General features: G+C 43.6%; 1 protein-coding gene across 1 annotated transcript in view; it reads right to left on the reverse strand.

The window, feature by feature from the left end:
* Positions 1 to 14,472, reverse strand: part of TCF7L1 (transcription factor 7 like 1) — a gene marked incomplete at its 3' end in the record, with an annotated part of 74,201 nt that continues 59,729 nt past the window's right edge. Inside the window, 6 exon segments of the mRNA XM_073622198.1 lie at positions 1 to 90; positions 4,662 to 4,814; positions 4,937 to 5,020; positions 5,101 to 5,203; positions 5,280 to 5,412; positions 11,494 to 11,577. Coding sequence (XP_073478299.1) covers positions 1 to 90; positions 4,662 to 4,814; positions 4,937 to 5,020; positions 5,101 to 5,203; positions 5,280 to 5,412; positions 11,494 to 11,577 — 647 coding nt within the window.

The following is a 14,472-nucleotide window of genomic DNA, read 5'->3' on the forward strand; positions in this document are numbered from 1 at the left end:
ATCTCTTTCATGTACAGCATGAAGGCATTCAAAGGCTTTTTAATATGTGGCTTCCTCTCCTCTTCCTTCTTAACTGCAGCCGATTGCTTCCTGCAGGAATAAAAAAAAAAAGAAACAGGAGTCAATATGCATTTCCCCTCCATAAAATTTCAGCTCTACCAAAAGGGCTTCAGCCAATACGAAAACTAAAAAAGGTCACTGTCCTGCAATACAAGATACATAAAAAAAAAAAAAAAAAAACACAAGGAATCCAGGTATTCCACAGTGACATGTGCGCCGTGAAATGTTGGAAATAACAAGCAAAGTTACTGTAGGGAAATCTCACCACTGAGTGTTTAAGATAATGGAACGTATCAGTACCCATCCATAACTGAAAAACACAAGATTTGGGTAGGCCTTAAAGCAGTATTAAACCTCAAAGCAATATAATAGACTGTAGCTTACCAATCCCTAATGCATAGTTGCCAACTGTCCCGGATTTCCCGGGACATTCCCGGGACTTGGACGCCATTCCCGAATTTGTGGTGTCCCGGGAAATGTCCCAAGAAATCCGGTTCTTCACGATTCGCCGCTAGAGGAAGACGGCTGGGGGAGGGGGGGCTAGACGGAGCTCCTGCGTCGCCGAACACCCTCCGCCCTGCCTACACCCCCGCCCCGCTGCCAGTCTGATATGGAAAGGGGCGGGGGTTCTAGTCATGCTGCGGACACTACTAGGACACCTCTGAGGTGTGGGGGGGGGGCGCACCGCTGTGGGACTCCTGATGTGAGGGGGGGCTCCAATGGGGACACACACCTGATGTGAGGGGGGGCTCCGCCAAGGACACCTGATGTGAGGGGGGGGGGGCTCTGCTGGGACATCTGACGCAAGGATGGACGGCTGGTGGCAGGCGACGTGGCTAGTGACGCGCTCAGGGATCCCACTGATTCGGCATTATGGTGAGCTGAATGATTTCATTTTATATTACAATGTAATAATAGAAATAATGCACTTCAATCATCCTGACACCAGAACAACCATGGTGCCGGGATGATTAAAGTGCTAACACCAGGTGTTTGGAGTATCTTTATCTGCTGATTGTTAAACTTTCTAGAATACACATATTTTTATTGTGTAGAATCTGGGGCTGCTGTCCCCTCATTTCCCTCTCCCCCTCTAATCCCTCCCATCCCTCATTCATCTCAGACTCTAACCACACCCTCTTGAGCCACGGCCATTTAAGCCAAGCCCACTATGTTGCGTAAACCACGCCCATTTTTCGCCACAGCGTGCAAATTTTTCTAAGCCACGCCTACAAATGAATGCCCCACCCCCTAATTATTGTACGGCTCCGCCTACAGCCACAAAAGTGTCCCACATTTTTTTTTTACAATGTTGGCAACTATGCTAATGGCTGCATTCATTTTCCACTAGTCCCCCCCCCCCCCCCCCCTTTTTTTTTTTCACCCAGTGACCTGGACAGTAACACTTCCTGTCTTAGGGTGCCTCCACTCTGGATGGAGGAGCAATGGAGACACCCTTGGACAGCAGCCATCAAATCTGCTTTAATAAAGTGCGAGCACCACTGAGCACCTCCCATACTGTAGAATTTCTGATCTCTAATTCCTCACGGCACATCTTTATTACTAGATCTACATCTTCATTTACTAGTACCTTTATTTAGCTTAAAATGTCTATTCTTATGCAGATCAGTCAATTTAAAATGAGTATGTATTTCTGTATAAATTTTTCCATTTTTTAATTCTTTCTATTTTAAAAATAGTGTGGTGAGGAAGGGCTAATACCCCCATCAGGTTTGTATTACAGTTTTCTTTTGGGACAATTCCTTGTGTCTCCATTTGTACAAATGGTGCAAGGAAGATCTTTGTTTTGAGTTTTTGCTAATAGAGGGAAATTGTCACGTGGAGACACTTGTTCTGGTTACAAATGTAGAAAACCATTCCCCTCACTTTGGAGAGATCTTCAATCCTCCCTGATGCATCTACAGGATTTTCTTCCCAATAACAAAAACAAAAAACAAACAAACAAAAAAACACCCCACACAGGACAGGCAGAGATACATACTCTATGCTAAATGCATCAAACAAGCTTGTGGGCCAACTTTATCCCAGCAGGCCATTTCACGTGGCTCACACCTCTGCCTCCCCGGGTCTCAGGATTCAGCAGGCTCTGGCAGCTGACTCCAACCCTCCACTTTCTGCTTTCAAGCTCTAACCCCTGCTTTTTCCCAGCAGCAGGCATAAGGTGTGGGGGGGGGGGGGGGGGACGACACCGTTGACTTCTGATGGAGGGGAGGGGCGCTCTTGACATCTGATGTAAGGGTAGATTGGGTGCACTGGACATCTAGTCTTACAGAGACAAGCGGCTTTGGACCAAACTTTATAACTAGCTACTTATAAGCAGACCCACAAAATGAACAGAATCATTACACTGTCTTTCTAATATAGCCATGTCCTGTTTGATTTTCATTTTGGCATCCAACTCAAGCTAGTAATTGTGAGTGTAACTAGGATCCCTGTAATTGGTATTGTAAGTTTAGATGCTTTACGTGGAATGCAGAATTTGGCTGAGACTGCACTGCAATCCAGAACCAGTCATCTACATCATTCCCAGCTTTGCCATATATAGAGAAAGTATCTAGTCTAGTAATTGATACTTTTCCTTGAAAGCTGGCAGATCTTGGTGAAGACTGGCTAGAAACTTACAATATATAGCACAGGGCTACATCAAACGATTATATTCAATTAGTTGGCCGATTGTTTTGATTAATTGGATAAAAACCAAAAAAAAAAAAAAAAAAATTTTTTGAATATCTCTATGCAGTGAATATAAATAACCAGCTTTATGGTTAGGGAACTAAAGAATCTGGTACAAAGCAGCCCCGATCCTCCTCTTCTGAGGTACCCCACGGCACTTCTGGCTCCTTTTGCCTTCAGAGTACCCCTATTGCAAGCCGCATAGTATAGAGTGCCCCTATAGCAAAGTAAAAAAACTTCTGCCTTTAGACTCACTTAAAAGGGATTCTAAAAAAAATAAAACCATACTTAACTGCTCTGCAATGGTTGTGCACACAACACCAACCTCTTTTTGGGTCCCCCCTGCCTAGTGCCCCCAATAGCTAGCCTATTGCTATGGGGGCACTCGAGCAGGCTTACTCTGGAGCCGTGCGCCTTTGCATGGACATCTTCCATTCACACACAGAGCACGGCTTGGCCTTGGCCACCTGGCTGTGATTGACAGCAGAAGGAGGCAATGGCTCCTGCTGCTGTTTGTGCCAAGAGAGGCTTGCTGCTCTCATGCACATTGCTGGACCAAAATAGGGCTCAGGCAACAGGCAAGTATGCTTTATGGTGAAGATTTTTCATAGAATGCATTAAATGTAAAAAAAACAAAAAAAAACAAAAAACAAAACTCTTCTGCCTTTAGAACCACTTTAAATAATTTCCTTCTCCTGTCCGGGACTACATGTCCCACGAGGCATTACTTACATATGCACAAGCTCTCAGGCACTTATTGACATGTATGGACGGTGTACTGAGCTGTACATGTGCTGCACTGCATTTCCTGATATGTAAACAAAAAATGCATTCTGTATGCAGCCCAACTAATAGATTATGAAAATAGTTGACAACTGTTTTCATAATCGATTATGTTGATTTGTTTCAGCCCGAAATACAGCAAAAAAAAAAAAAAAAAAAAAAAAAAAAACCTACTGCTTTCGTTCTAATACTGTGTGGACATTACTACCCAGCTAAGGCAGTGCTCGAGGTGCATACTAGAGAACACGTCTGTGGAGGGCAACGCTGTATCCTGGCCTAGGTCAACAAGGCCCAGGCTTAGGCCAGCACGGAAAATGTCCCAACTGGCTTGTGCTACACGGTTAGTCTTATGAGGCGGACTGGGCTGAGAGGCAAATTAGTCTAGCGCCCCCATAAACTGGCCGCACTGCTTCCGGTATGCGGGCGGCCAGCATTTCGCAACTAGGGGGGTGGGGGGGCTTGGCGGCACCACTTCTAATGTTGACTGTCTTATCATCCTGGACCACAGACCTTCCTCATGGCATGGTTAGATCTTCTTAGTCCTCTCCATAAAATTATCCGAAATTTGTGCTTAAAGTAGAACTATAGGCAACACTTTTTTTCATTTTGGGTAGAATAAGGGAGGGTTATAGCCTGTTAGTTTATTTTTTACCATCCCTGTCCCATTGCAGAGATTTCCCTTCACTTCCTGCCCCATAGCCAAACAGGAAGTCAGAGGAAATCTATGCAAATTAAGGGAATCCATTGCTGCCCCCCCCCCCCCCCCCCCGGCCCTCAGAACTAGTGTCCCCACTCGAAAATTTCAGGACGGGTCTTAAACAGCAAGTGCATCCCTGTGTAGGCAGTCCCACTGATGTCAAATTGCTCCCAAATTGACATCTACGTGGGTGCAGGTTGTGTGTCCCTGAACACACACACACACTGCGTTGAGGGAAACGCACCCACGTGGACGTCAAATTGGGAGAATCAGCCTTGTCAGTGCAGTCACTGCACCCAAATGGGGATGCATGGAACACCTGCTCCTCCCTGTGTGGGTAAACACGGTCCTCCACAGGTATACACTTTATTATGCCCAGTGTGAACAAGGCCTTACATTTACAGAAGTTCACTTTGAGACTACTTACGAATTAAGATTTGGGCTGAGGCTTCCAGAGGACGGCTCCTGCTTGATGACAGGAGAGACTATGGCAGGATGAGGGATCCCTGAGGTGTGCAAACCATGATGGTGATGATGATGAGGGGACACCATATGTGGAGAGAAGCGGCTGGAAACCAGACTGCAGGGATAGTAAGCAGAGACAATATGCACTGTGAGCAACAAGGAAAAACCGGTAACACAAATGTCAAAGGCAAAACAAGGAAATTGTGACAAGAGCTTGCAGACTAGTTTTTGCTTTACCTGGACATTGAGGCATTCATGGCCAACGCAGGATACGGATGTCTAAATCCACCTGGAGGAATGGAGTACATGGGCTGACCTTGCCTGAAAAACACACAAAGTATAAAACAAACCGCCCAACGTGGGTAAAAGATTACACAGTCAAAGCCTGTTTTAGTACTTACTGTGGAACCAGCCATCCCAGAGGATGAGGAATCTGCCCTACAGCTCCTGGAGATAGAGGGTAATATGGAGACAGCTCTGACGGATGAGGAGTACGGGGAATTCCTATACGAAGAGTCATCCAATTAATGACCAAAAACAAAGGCAATGTCAAACCTTTACTGTAGAATACCACACCTACCGGTCTTTGGGTCTATTTCAGGTGACAAGTGTCCAGGTGGGGTGACTGGTGAGAAGCGGTCTTGGCTATAAGTGATGAGGGGTGTTAAAGGGTGCATATGATGTGGGTGTTGAACAACCGGAACTTTGTTGGACTGTGGAGAAAAGCAAGTCACCAGGTTAATACAAGGCCACTTTAACAAGCTGTGCGAGTCCATTTTATACACTGAGGCCCACTGGGCTGCCCTAACACTGTATATCTTTACTGCACAAAAGGTGCTGGGTAATGCAATGCATAATGAATGGGCCCTTAATATACACTATATTGTCAAAAATATTGAGACGCCTGCCTTTTCACGCACATGAACTTTAGAGGCATCACCGTCTTAGTCTGTAGGGTTCCATATTGAGTTGGCCCACCCTTTGCAGTTAGAACATATTCCACTCTTATGGGAAGGCTGTCCACAAGGTTTAGGAGTGTGCGTCTATGGGAATGCACAAAGGAAGGTCCATAAAGACATGGATGAGCAATTTTGGGGTGGAGGAACTTGACTGGCCTGCACAGAGTCCTGTCCCAACCCAACAGAACACCCTTGGGATGAATTAGAATGGAGACTGCGAGCCAGGCCTTCTCGTCCACATCAGTGCCTGACCTAACAAATGCACTTCTGGAAGAATGGTCAAACATTCCTATAGACACACCCCTAAACCTTGTGGGCAGCCTTCCCAGAGGAGTTGAAGCTGCAAAAGGGTGGGCCAACTCAATATTGAACCCTACAAACTAAGACTGGGATGCCATTAAAGTTCAGGTGTGTGAAAAGGCAGGCACCCCAATACTTTTGACAATATAGTGTACTTAAAAAAAAAAAAAAAAAAAAAAAAAGAAGAAGAAGATGGATTTAACCTCTTCCCGACCGCCCCACGCACATATACTGCGGCAGGGTGGCTACTCTGTGCTGGATCACATACCTAGTAAACAATCCGACACTTCCGGGTCGTGCGCACCGCCGGCAACTGCCGACTCTATGCCTGCCCATTGCACGGTACAGAGGCAGAGCGACAATCTGTCAATGTCGTCGTGTCAAAAGGGAAGGCACAGATCCTGTGTTTCTGCCAAGCAGGAACACAGATCTTTGCCTCCCCCCCACAGTTAATAAGGCATACATCTAACCCTTTGATCACCTGGTGTTAACCCCCTTCCCTGCCAGTGAAGCACTGATCACTATTAGTGTAACTGGTAAAAAAAAAAAAAAAAAAACACACAAAAACACACACACAAAAACACACACACAAAAACACACACACAAAAACACAAAAACACACACACAAAAACACACACACAAAAACACACACACAAAAACACACACACAAAAACACACACACAAACACACACACACACACACACACACACACACACACACACACACACACACACACACACACACACACACACACACACACACACACACACACACACACACACACACACACACACACACACACACACACACACACCTTTAGTTTGTAGAAGCTATGCGCAAACCAATCAATATATGCTTAATCGGGATTTTTAAAAAAAATATGTAGTAGAAGGGGGTAAATCTTCCAGAGGTCAAGTAGTTATGGTGAAAAAATAAATAAAAATGTTTTACTTTTGAACCACTTTACAATAGCATTGGTGGCTTTCTGCCAAGCTACTATGCATGTGTTAATTTTGCAGTCTTTTCTCCTTCCCCCTAATAAACTTTTCTGGCATACCACACTGGTCTGGTAAGTGCATAGTTTTCACAGCAGCCATTTTCCAGGGGGGGGGGGATAAAAAAATATAAATCCTGTTTGCCCGAACAGGTGAAAGCAAGCAGACCATCAGTAAAACATGCCCCTCACAAATCAATCTAATCCCTCTTTATTTGTGCTGTTTTTCTCCTCCGAAGAACCCCATTAAGGAGCTAGAAGCATTAGGAAGGCAGACGCCAAGTAGGCCGAGCCCCACCCAAGCAATCGGTCTTCTTTCCAATGAAGGATTGTGAAGAGTTTAACTTCAGCCCCCTCCTACATTAGGCAGCAGCTCAGCTCTTTGTGCTGAAAGACTTAATGCCTATTGAATAGACAGGAATTCAGGTGCTAATGCAGGTATACAAAGGAGGAACAAAGAAGGCCCCGTGTGTGACGAGAAACATTCTGCACACAAACACAAATGCAAGCATGAGTGAGCGAATAAAGTTATGCAAGCATGCGTGTGTGCACGTTGTGCAGCAAGACTGAGCATGAATGCATGTGTATCTTGTCAGCGCTTCCTATATAAACATTACATTGGGCAAATAGGTTTCATTTCCCCATTCCCCTCCGTTGAAAAGCAGCCCGGAGACATGCAGAAAAAAAAAAAAAAAAAAATAATAATTTTTAATAGGAGACTATATAATAAAACCTGAAACTACGGTTCTAATGACAAAAGCACTTGAAGGAAATTATATATCCCTTTTATTTAACAAAACTGTATAACCACACAGGTTATGGCCACAAAGCCTAAAACAGCTGTATGCAATGCAGAATAAATGGCTCTATATTCGGTTATATCTGTACTATACACGTCTGGATGTGCATCTGGCTGATAGGACAAAGGAAGGATTTGCATGGCTATGCCCAATGTCCTGAAATTAAGAATAAAAACTCATTTTTGGAAGATGTGATGGAATGAGACATGTAATATATATTCTGTTCTAAGAAAGCTTTACTAATGTTACACTTTTTTAAAAGAAAAAACACAAACATTTTATGCTTACCTGTGCTGCATATTGGTTTTGCTCCTCCCCCATGACCGGTGCCTCAGTATCAAGTGGCTTGTCTATGGGGCACTGGTGCATGCTTGCCCCTGAGCCCTGGTCTATGCATCCACAAGAGAGCCATGGCTCCACCCCCCACTCTCCTCATTAGCTCAATGGCTGTGATGGACATCAGTGGGAGCAATGGCTCAGCCAATGGGGAGAGGGAGTCCCAGGACAGCTGAGGCTCTTGTGCACATTGCTCAGGTGAGTATTCGGGGGAGCAGCACACAGGTTTTTTACTTTCATGCATTAGGCGAAAACCTTCAGCCTTTACAACTACTACTTTAAAAAGTTTGTAAATCTGGGGCAATCAGATTTACTCTGTACATATGCAGGTTTTGCTTTTGGCATAGGCAGGCCATACATCAGGGATCCTCAAACTACGGAGCTCCAGCTGTTGCAGAACTACACATCCCATGAGGCATTGTAAAACTCTGACATTCACAGACATGACTAGGCATGATGGGAATTGTAGTTCCTGAACACCTGGAGGGCCGCAGTTTGAAGACCCCTGCCATACATTATGCAAGTTTTTTCCTTCAACCTTCCTGCTTTCCTTGAAGAAAATTGCTCAATTCCCCCCCCCCATCAAAACAGTCAGTGTTGATGGGCGAATCCATTCCACAGCACTAATTGTATTCTGACACAGTGGGAGGTTTCTCTGCCATCAGAATACAATGGATTACCGCTAGTGGCCATTGCCAGCCTGCAGCAGTCATAGGGGAAAAAAAAACAAGGGGAAAAAAAAACAAGGGGAAAAAAAAAAAAAAAAAAAAAAAACGAAAAAAAAAAAAAAAACGAAAAAAAAAAAACCACAACACACACCACACCCCGCAGGCTGGTTGTACTGAAGTCGATCAATAGATGGATGAAAATTTGCTTGGTTCCTGCTGAATCAGCCAAATTTTGGTCTATGACCAACACTCTCCACCCACTGGTCCCTGCTGCTCTTACTTCTGGGGATGCAGAGCGGTCAGTGTCTACAGAGTCAGTCCACCAATGGATTTGTAATCTCCATGCATCCCTTCCAGGACAGACTAGAGCAATTATGATTCTTTAGCGCCTGCACAGAGAATCGCTCTGGTCCATTCTGGCTGCGTAGGCACCAACTGCTCAACATCCCTAGGAGGTAAACACAGTGGGGAGCCCTGGGAGGTGGACAGTGTTTGATCACCTTAATATATTTTTTTCTGTAAAAAGGTAAACACGCACTTTAAAAATTCCAGTCAGACAGTCCTCAAAGTACAGGGCCTTGAAAAAGTATTCATACCCCTTGACATTTTACAGCCAAAAATGTGTTTTATTGGGATTTTATGTGATAGACCAAACACAAAGTGGCTCATAAATTGTGAAGTGGAAGGAAAAATGATTTTCAAACATTTTTTACAAATAGGTGAAAAGTGTGGTATGCGTCTGTATTCAGCCCCCCTGAGTCAATACTTTGTAGAACCACCTTTTACTGCAATTACAGCTGCAAGTCTTTTTTGGGGATGTCTCTACCAGCTTTGCACATCTAGAGAGGGAAATTTCTGCCCATTCTTCTTTGCAAAATAGCTCAAGTTTTGTCAGATTGGATGGAGAGAGTAAACATCAATTGTCAAGTCTTGCCACAGATTCTCAATAAGATTTAGGTCTTGACTTTGAGTGGGCCATTCTAAACACATGAATATGCTTTGATCTAACCATTTCATTGTAGCTCTGGCTGTATGTTTATGGTCGTTGTCCTGCTGGAAGGTGAACCTCCACCCCAGTCTCAAGTCCTTTGTAGACTAAACAGGTTTTCTTCTAAGATTGCCCTGTATTTGGCTCCATCCATCTTCGCATCAACTGACCAGCTTCCTTGTCACTGCTGAAGAAAAGCATCCCCACAACATGATGCTGCCACCACCATGTTTCACGGTGGGAATGGTGTATTCAGGGTGATGTCCAGCGTTTGTTTTTCCACCACACATAGCGTTTTGCTTTTAGGCCAAAAAGTTAAATTTTGGTCTCATCTGATCAGAGCACCTTCTTCCTCATGTTTGCCGTGTCCCCCACTTGGCTTCTCACAAAACGGACTTCTTATGGCTTTCAACAATGGCTTTCTTCTTGCCACTCTTCCATAAAGGCCAGATTTGTGGAGTGCACAACTAATAGTTGTCTTGTGGACAGATTCTCCCACCTTAGCTGGGAATCTCTGCAGCTCCTCCAGAGTTACCATGGGTCTCTTGGCTGCCTCTCTGATTAATGTTCTCCTTGCCCACCCACTAATCAGTTTAGCTGGACGGCCATGTCTTTGTAGGTTTGCAGTTGTGCCACACTTTCCATTTTTTGGATGATGGATTTAACAGTGCTCTGTGAGATGTTCAAAGCTTGGAATTTTATTTTTTAATTTTTTTTTAATACCCCAACCCTGCTTTAAACTTCTCCACAACTTTATCCCTGACCTGTCTGGTGTATTTTCTGGCCTTCATGATGCCGTTTGTTCACCAAGGATCTCTAACAAACCTCTGAGGGCTTCACAGAACAGCTGTATTTCTACTGAGATTAAATTACACACAGGTGGACCATTTAATAATTAGGCGACTTCTGAAGGAAATTGGTTCCAATAGATTTTAATTCAGGGGTATCAGAGTAAAGGGAGCTGAATATAAATGTGTGCCACACTTTTCAGATATTTGTAAAAAAAAAAAAAAAAAAAAGTAAAACCATTTATCATTTTCCTTACACTTCACAATTATGTGCCACTTTGTGTTGGTCTATCACATAAAATCTGAATAAAATACATTTACGTTTTTTGGATGCAACATGACAATGTGGAAAATTTCAAGGGGTATGAATACAAATACAAATTTTTCAAGGCACTGTATATGTAAAAACAATCCTTTTATTTGATTCCGTTTGGTCTGTTAAATATACCAATGAATGTGTTATATCTATGCAACAAGTGCAAAAATGCCTGTTGATCCTGCCAGAAATTCAGTGAGCTGACAATGCTGTACTGAAGTGTCAAGGTTACTAGCCCTGCCCAAGTTCTGTTTATGGACTACAGAACATCTCCCCCAGGGTATGGAGATGAGGAGAATAATAAGTGTCCTGTCATCCAATCACTTCCTGTACTGCGTTTAGAATAACTGATTTGTCATCCTAGGACAGGAAGTAGGTGTTGTCACCGTAAGACAGGAAGTGTGTTACTGGCAGGATCACCAGGTAAAACTGAAGAGTAAAAGCCAGAAAACTAATGTAACCAGGTCAATTTATTTCTCAGGTTTAGATACATTTAACATAGCCATGTAGGTCTCCTCAATCAGGTTATGCCAAGAAGCCCTGTGCGGGTATCTTAATGGCAACTGTCACTTGGGGAACAGATTTCTGTAACATTCACACACATACACACACACACGAGACCGAGACATGCAACATCAAACTTACCAAATGTGCGGGTGATGGGGATCTGGCATCCTTCAATCCGGCCGTGCTTGGGGCATCAAGGAGAGGCCATTTCATCTGTAAATACTGCAAAGTAAAAAGTAGACAGATTTAAAAACCAAGCTCAGCAGCTATAGAGAAGGTTTTAAGGGGTTCTTTTTAAAAGGGATGTTGCGAGGACAAATTTTCCTATATACACTGCTGGCTTCCTAACCAATCCCACTGAGCTACACTGTAGGCAGCTGAACATGGTGGGTAACATTCACCCATATATTGAAAGCTTTCAATATTGTATTTACATTTCTGTTATGCCAAACACAGCCTACACTGAGAAGTTTCAGAATGGGAAAAAAAAAAAAAAAAAAAAAAAAATTTTCAAAGGCGGCTGGGCATTAAAAAAAATCCAGCCTTAAATTGCTGGCTCAGGCTGATCTTTTTCACTCCCTCTAGATGGCGCTGTTACAGTTCCCTTTATAAGACAATACAGCAGGCAGATGAAAACATACAAGGCCCAATTCTATCAACAACTGCTTAAAAAAAAAAAAAAAAAAAATTAACATTTGTTAAAGTATGAATTCTTAGTTCAACAGAAAATCTCCTAAAACATAAACAATATATACACAGCACATCAATAATCGTATCAACAATTTAAATATTCAATAACGTTACACAAATTCCTACATACTGGACAATAGTCCTGGTACACACTTATGTGTTTTTATATGTACTTTGCAGCACATAAAAAAAAAAAAAAAAAAAAAACAAAAAAAACAAAAAAAAACAAAAACAAAAACAAAAACACACACACACACACACACACACACACACACACACACGTACGTTACAATGCTCACTTACTATACGCTTTAAGGTTAAATTTTGCAGTGGGTAGCAGGAGTTAGTGTTTCCTATTAAAAAGGTGAACTTTACTACAAATACTTTGGCTGCTGACTTAAAAATAAAGTACTTTTGGGTTCAGATTCCAAGTAGGCCTTCCTGCTGAGATTCTTCTTACCTCTGTGGGATTCCCAGTGCTGCCATCTTGATTTGGGAGTCAGCTGCGACTTCCCTATTACTCAGCTTTCCACTGTACATCATTGCTGAGTTCACCAACAAGACTAGTACTGCTGCCTCCTGAGCCGTGCGACATGGCCCAGGAGTCTGCGGGATGGGCGAGGATTGTGGAAGTGGGAGCGAATACAGACCAAAAAAAAAAAACCACCACAACACACACACACACACACACCTCCATCAAAATCTGAAGTTCAGTTATAGGCTCAGGAGGATTGAAAGAATCCGTGGCATTCTTCATTAGAAATTACTTAAAGCAGAGCTTCAGTCAAAAAGTGAAGTACCGCTGTCCTAAAGCTAGCAAATATATTGGGGGTGATGTAATAAGGTATATAGGATGCATTCCTGGCATTGTGCATGTAGTTGGAAGCCTTGCGCCAAATTCATGGAAACCCTGCAACATTTTCATTCTTAGTACTGATGTGTGCAACAAAATTTAAGAAGTTCGTAATTGCAACATTTTTTCTTGTAGGTTAGTATTGTGATAAATTCATAAAGGAACGCCTCCATATTGGTGATGAGGAAGGTGGTGGTAAATACCTCTTCCATGCCAGAGTAAAATGTTGGTTGTGTCGCATCTTTTAAACAATTCTGCCACAAAATTTGATATTCCCTACTCTTCCAGCTTCTCCAAATCGTTTAGCTGCCTGTAAATCTCCACCATTGCATAGGAGAGATGCTTGAGACAAGTAGATGAAGATCACAAATTTGGCCATTTGTTGCACTACTGTGACAGGGGTTTCTAAAAAGCATCTATGACCCCCTTTAGGATTTCCAGGAACAAGGTTTTGTGGGGACAGAAGTTTGTGACAACCTGGCAATTTAGCCATTATAAAACAGGTTTGCCAAGGTACAGTTGGACATTACTTCCATAAAGACAGATCTAGTCAACAGACCAGATCTTGCTGTAGCCATATTCTTTTTATTCATCTGTCACCCCAGGGAAGATGAAGATGTTGCACAGAACATGGCAAATCTGGAGATTTGGCTCTCTGGCGCTAGAATGCACGTGATCTATGGAACATATACAGAGGGGGTGGGGAACCCTGCTTCCCACATTTATTTACTTTTGACAGAATATACTTGACAAATGGCCTGCCTGTAAACCTCGGAGCTAACATAAATGGAAGAAATCTGAGCCCTTCTCTTCCCCCAGATCCTCCAGTGCTGGGGAGGATTTAGGGATTTGCGCAGAGAGAGGGGTAGCAGGAAACTGCCAGCATGGGCAGATATAAATCCTGGAGGATCCCGGGAATGTTTACATGGGAGAAGGAACTAGGGCAGTAAAACCAACACAGAGCGAGACAAGGTCCAGCTGTGAGTGAGCAGCCTGCAGCTAGAGACTGAAGGCCTTGTCCTATTCACAGGAGGCAGCCGCCACACCGCAGGCTCTTTCGAAACCAACTCGAAAACCGTTTCATAAAAGTTTAGCAAAAAAAAATTTAAAAAAAACTTTTAAAAAGGTTTGTCATGCCTGAAACAAAAAGCTGGCCAAGGGACAGTGCCCAAAGCAGACAGGGCACAGAATGGCAGGCCTGCTCCCCTGAGACAACGTGTGGGTGTTTAGGGGGAGGGTGAGGGTTCAGCAGCCTGCTGAGTGACTGGAATCCAGCAGGAAACGTTCTTATTGTTCCTTCTGACAATTTCCAGAACTTAAGCAGACAAATGGCATTGTCGCCCCCCCATCAAGCCCCCGCCATACTCCCCCCCCCCCCCTACACACAGCAGCGTTCCAATTTTAAACCTTCTTCCACACAGACAGATAAGCCGATATCTGCAGAAAGGGAAGGGGCTAAAAATGCTGAATGGAGTAGTTCCTGTGATAAGAGCAGGGAGCCGGCCATCATACACAATCATAAGCGAGTTTTCTGTTCAGATTTCAAGTAAAAAGGAAACACCTGAGCAGAGGGC

This window comes from Aquarana catesbeiana, linkage group LG03 (assembly GCF_042186555.1).
Source record: "Aquarana catesbeiana isolate 2022-GZ linkage group LG03, ASM4218655v1, whole genome shotgun sequence".
Classification (NCBI taxonomy): Eukaryota; Metazoa; Chordata; class Amphibia; order Anura; family Ranidae; genus Aquarana; species Aquarana catesbeiana.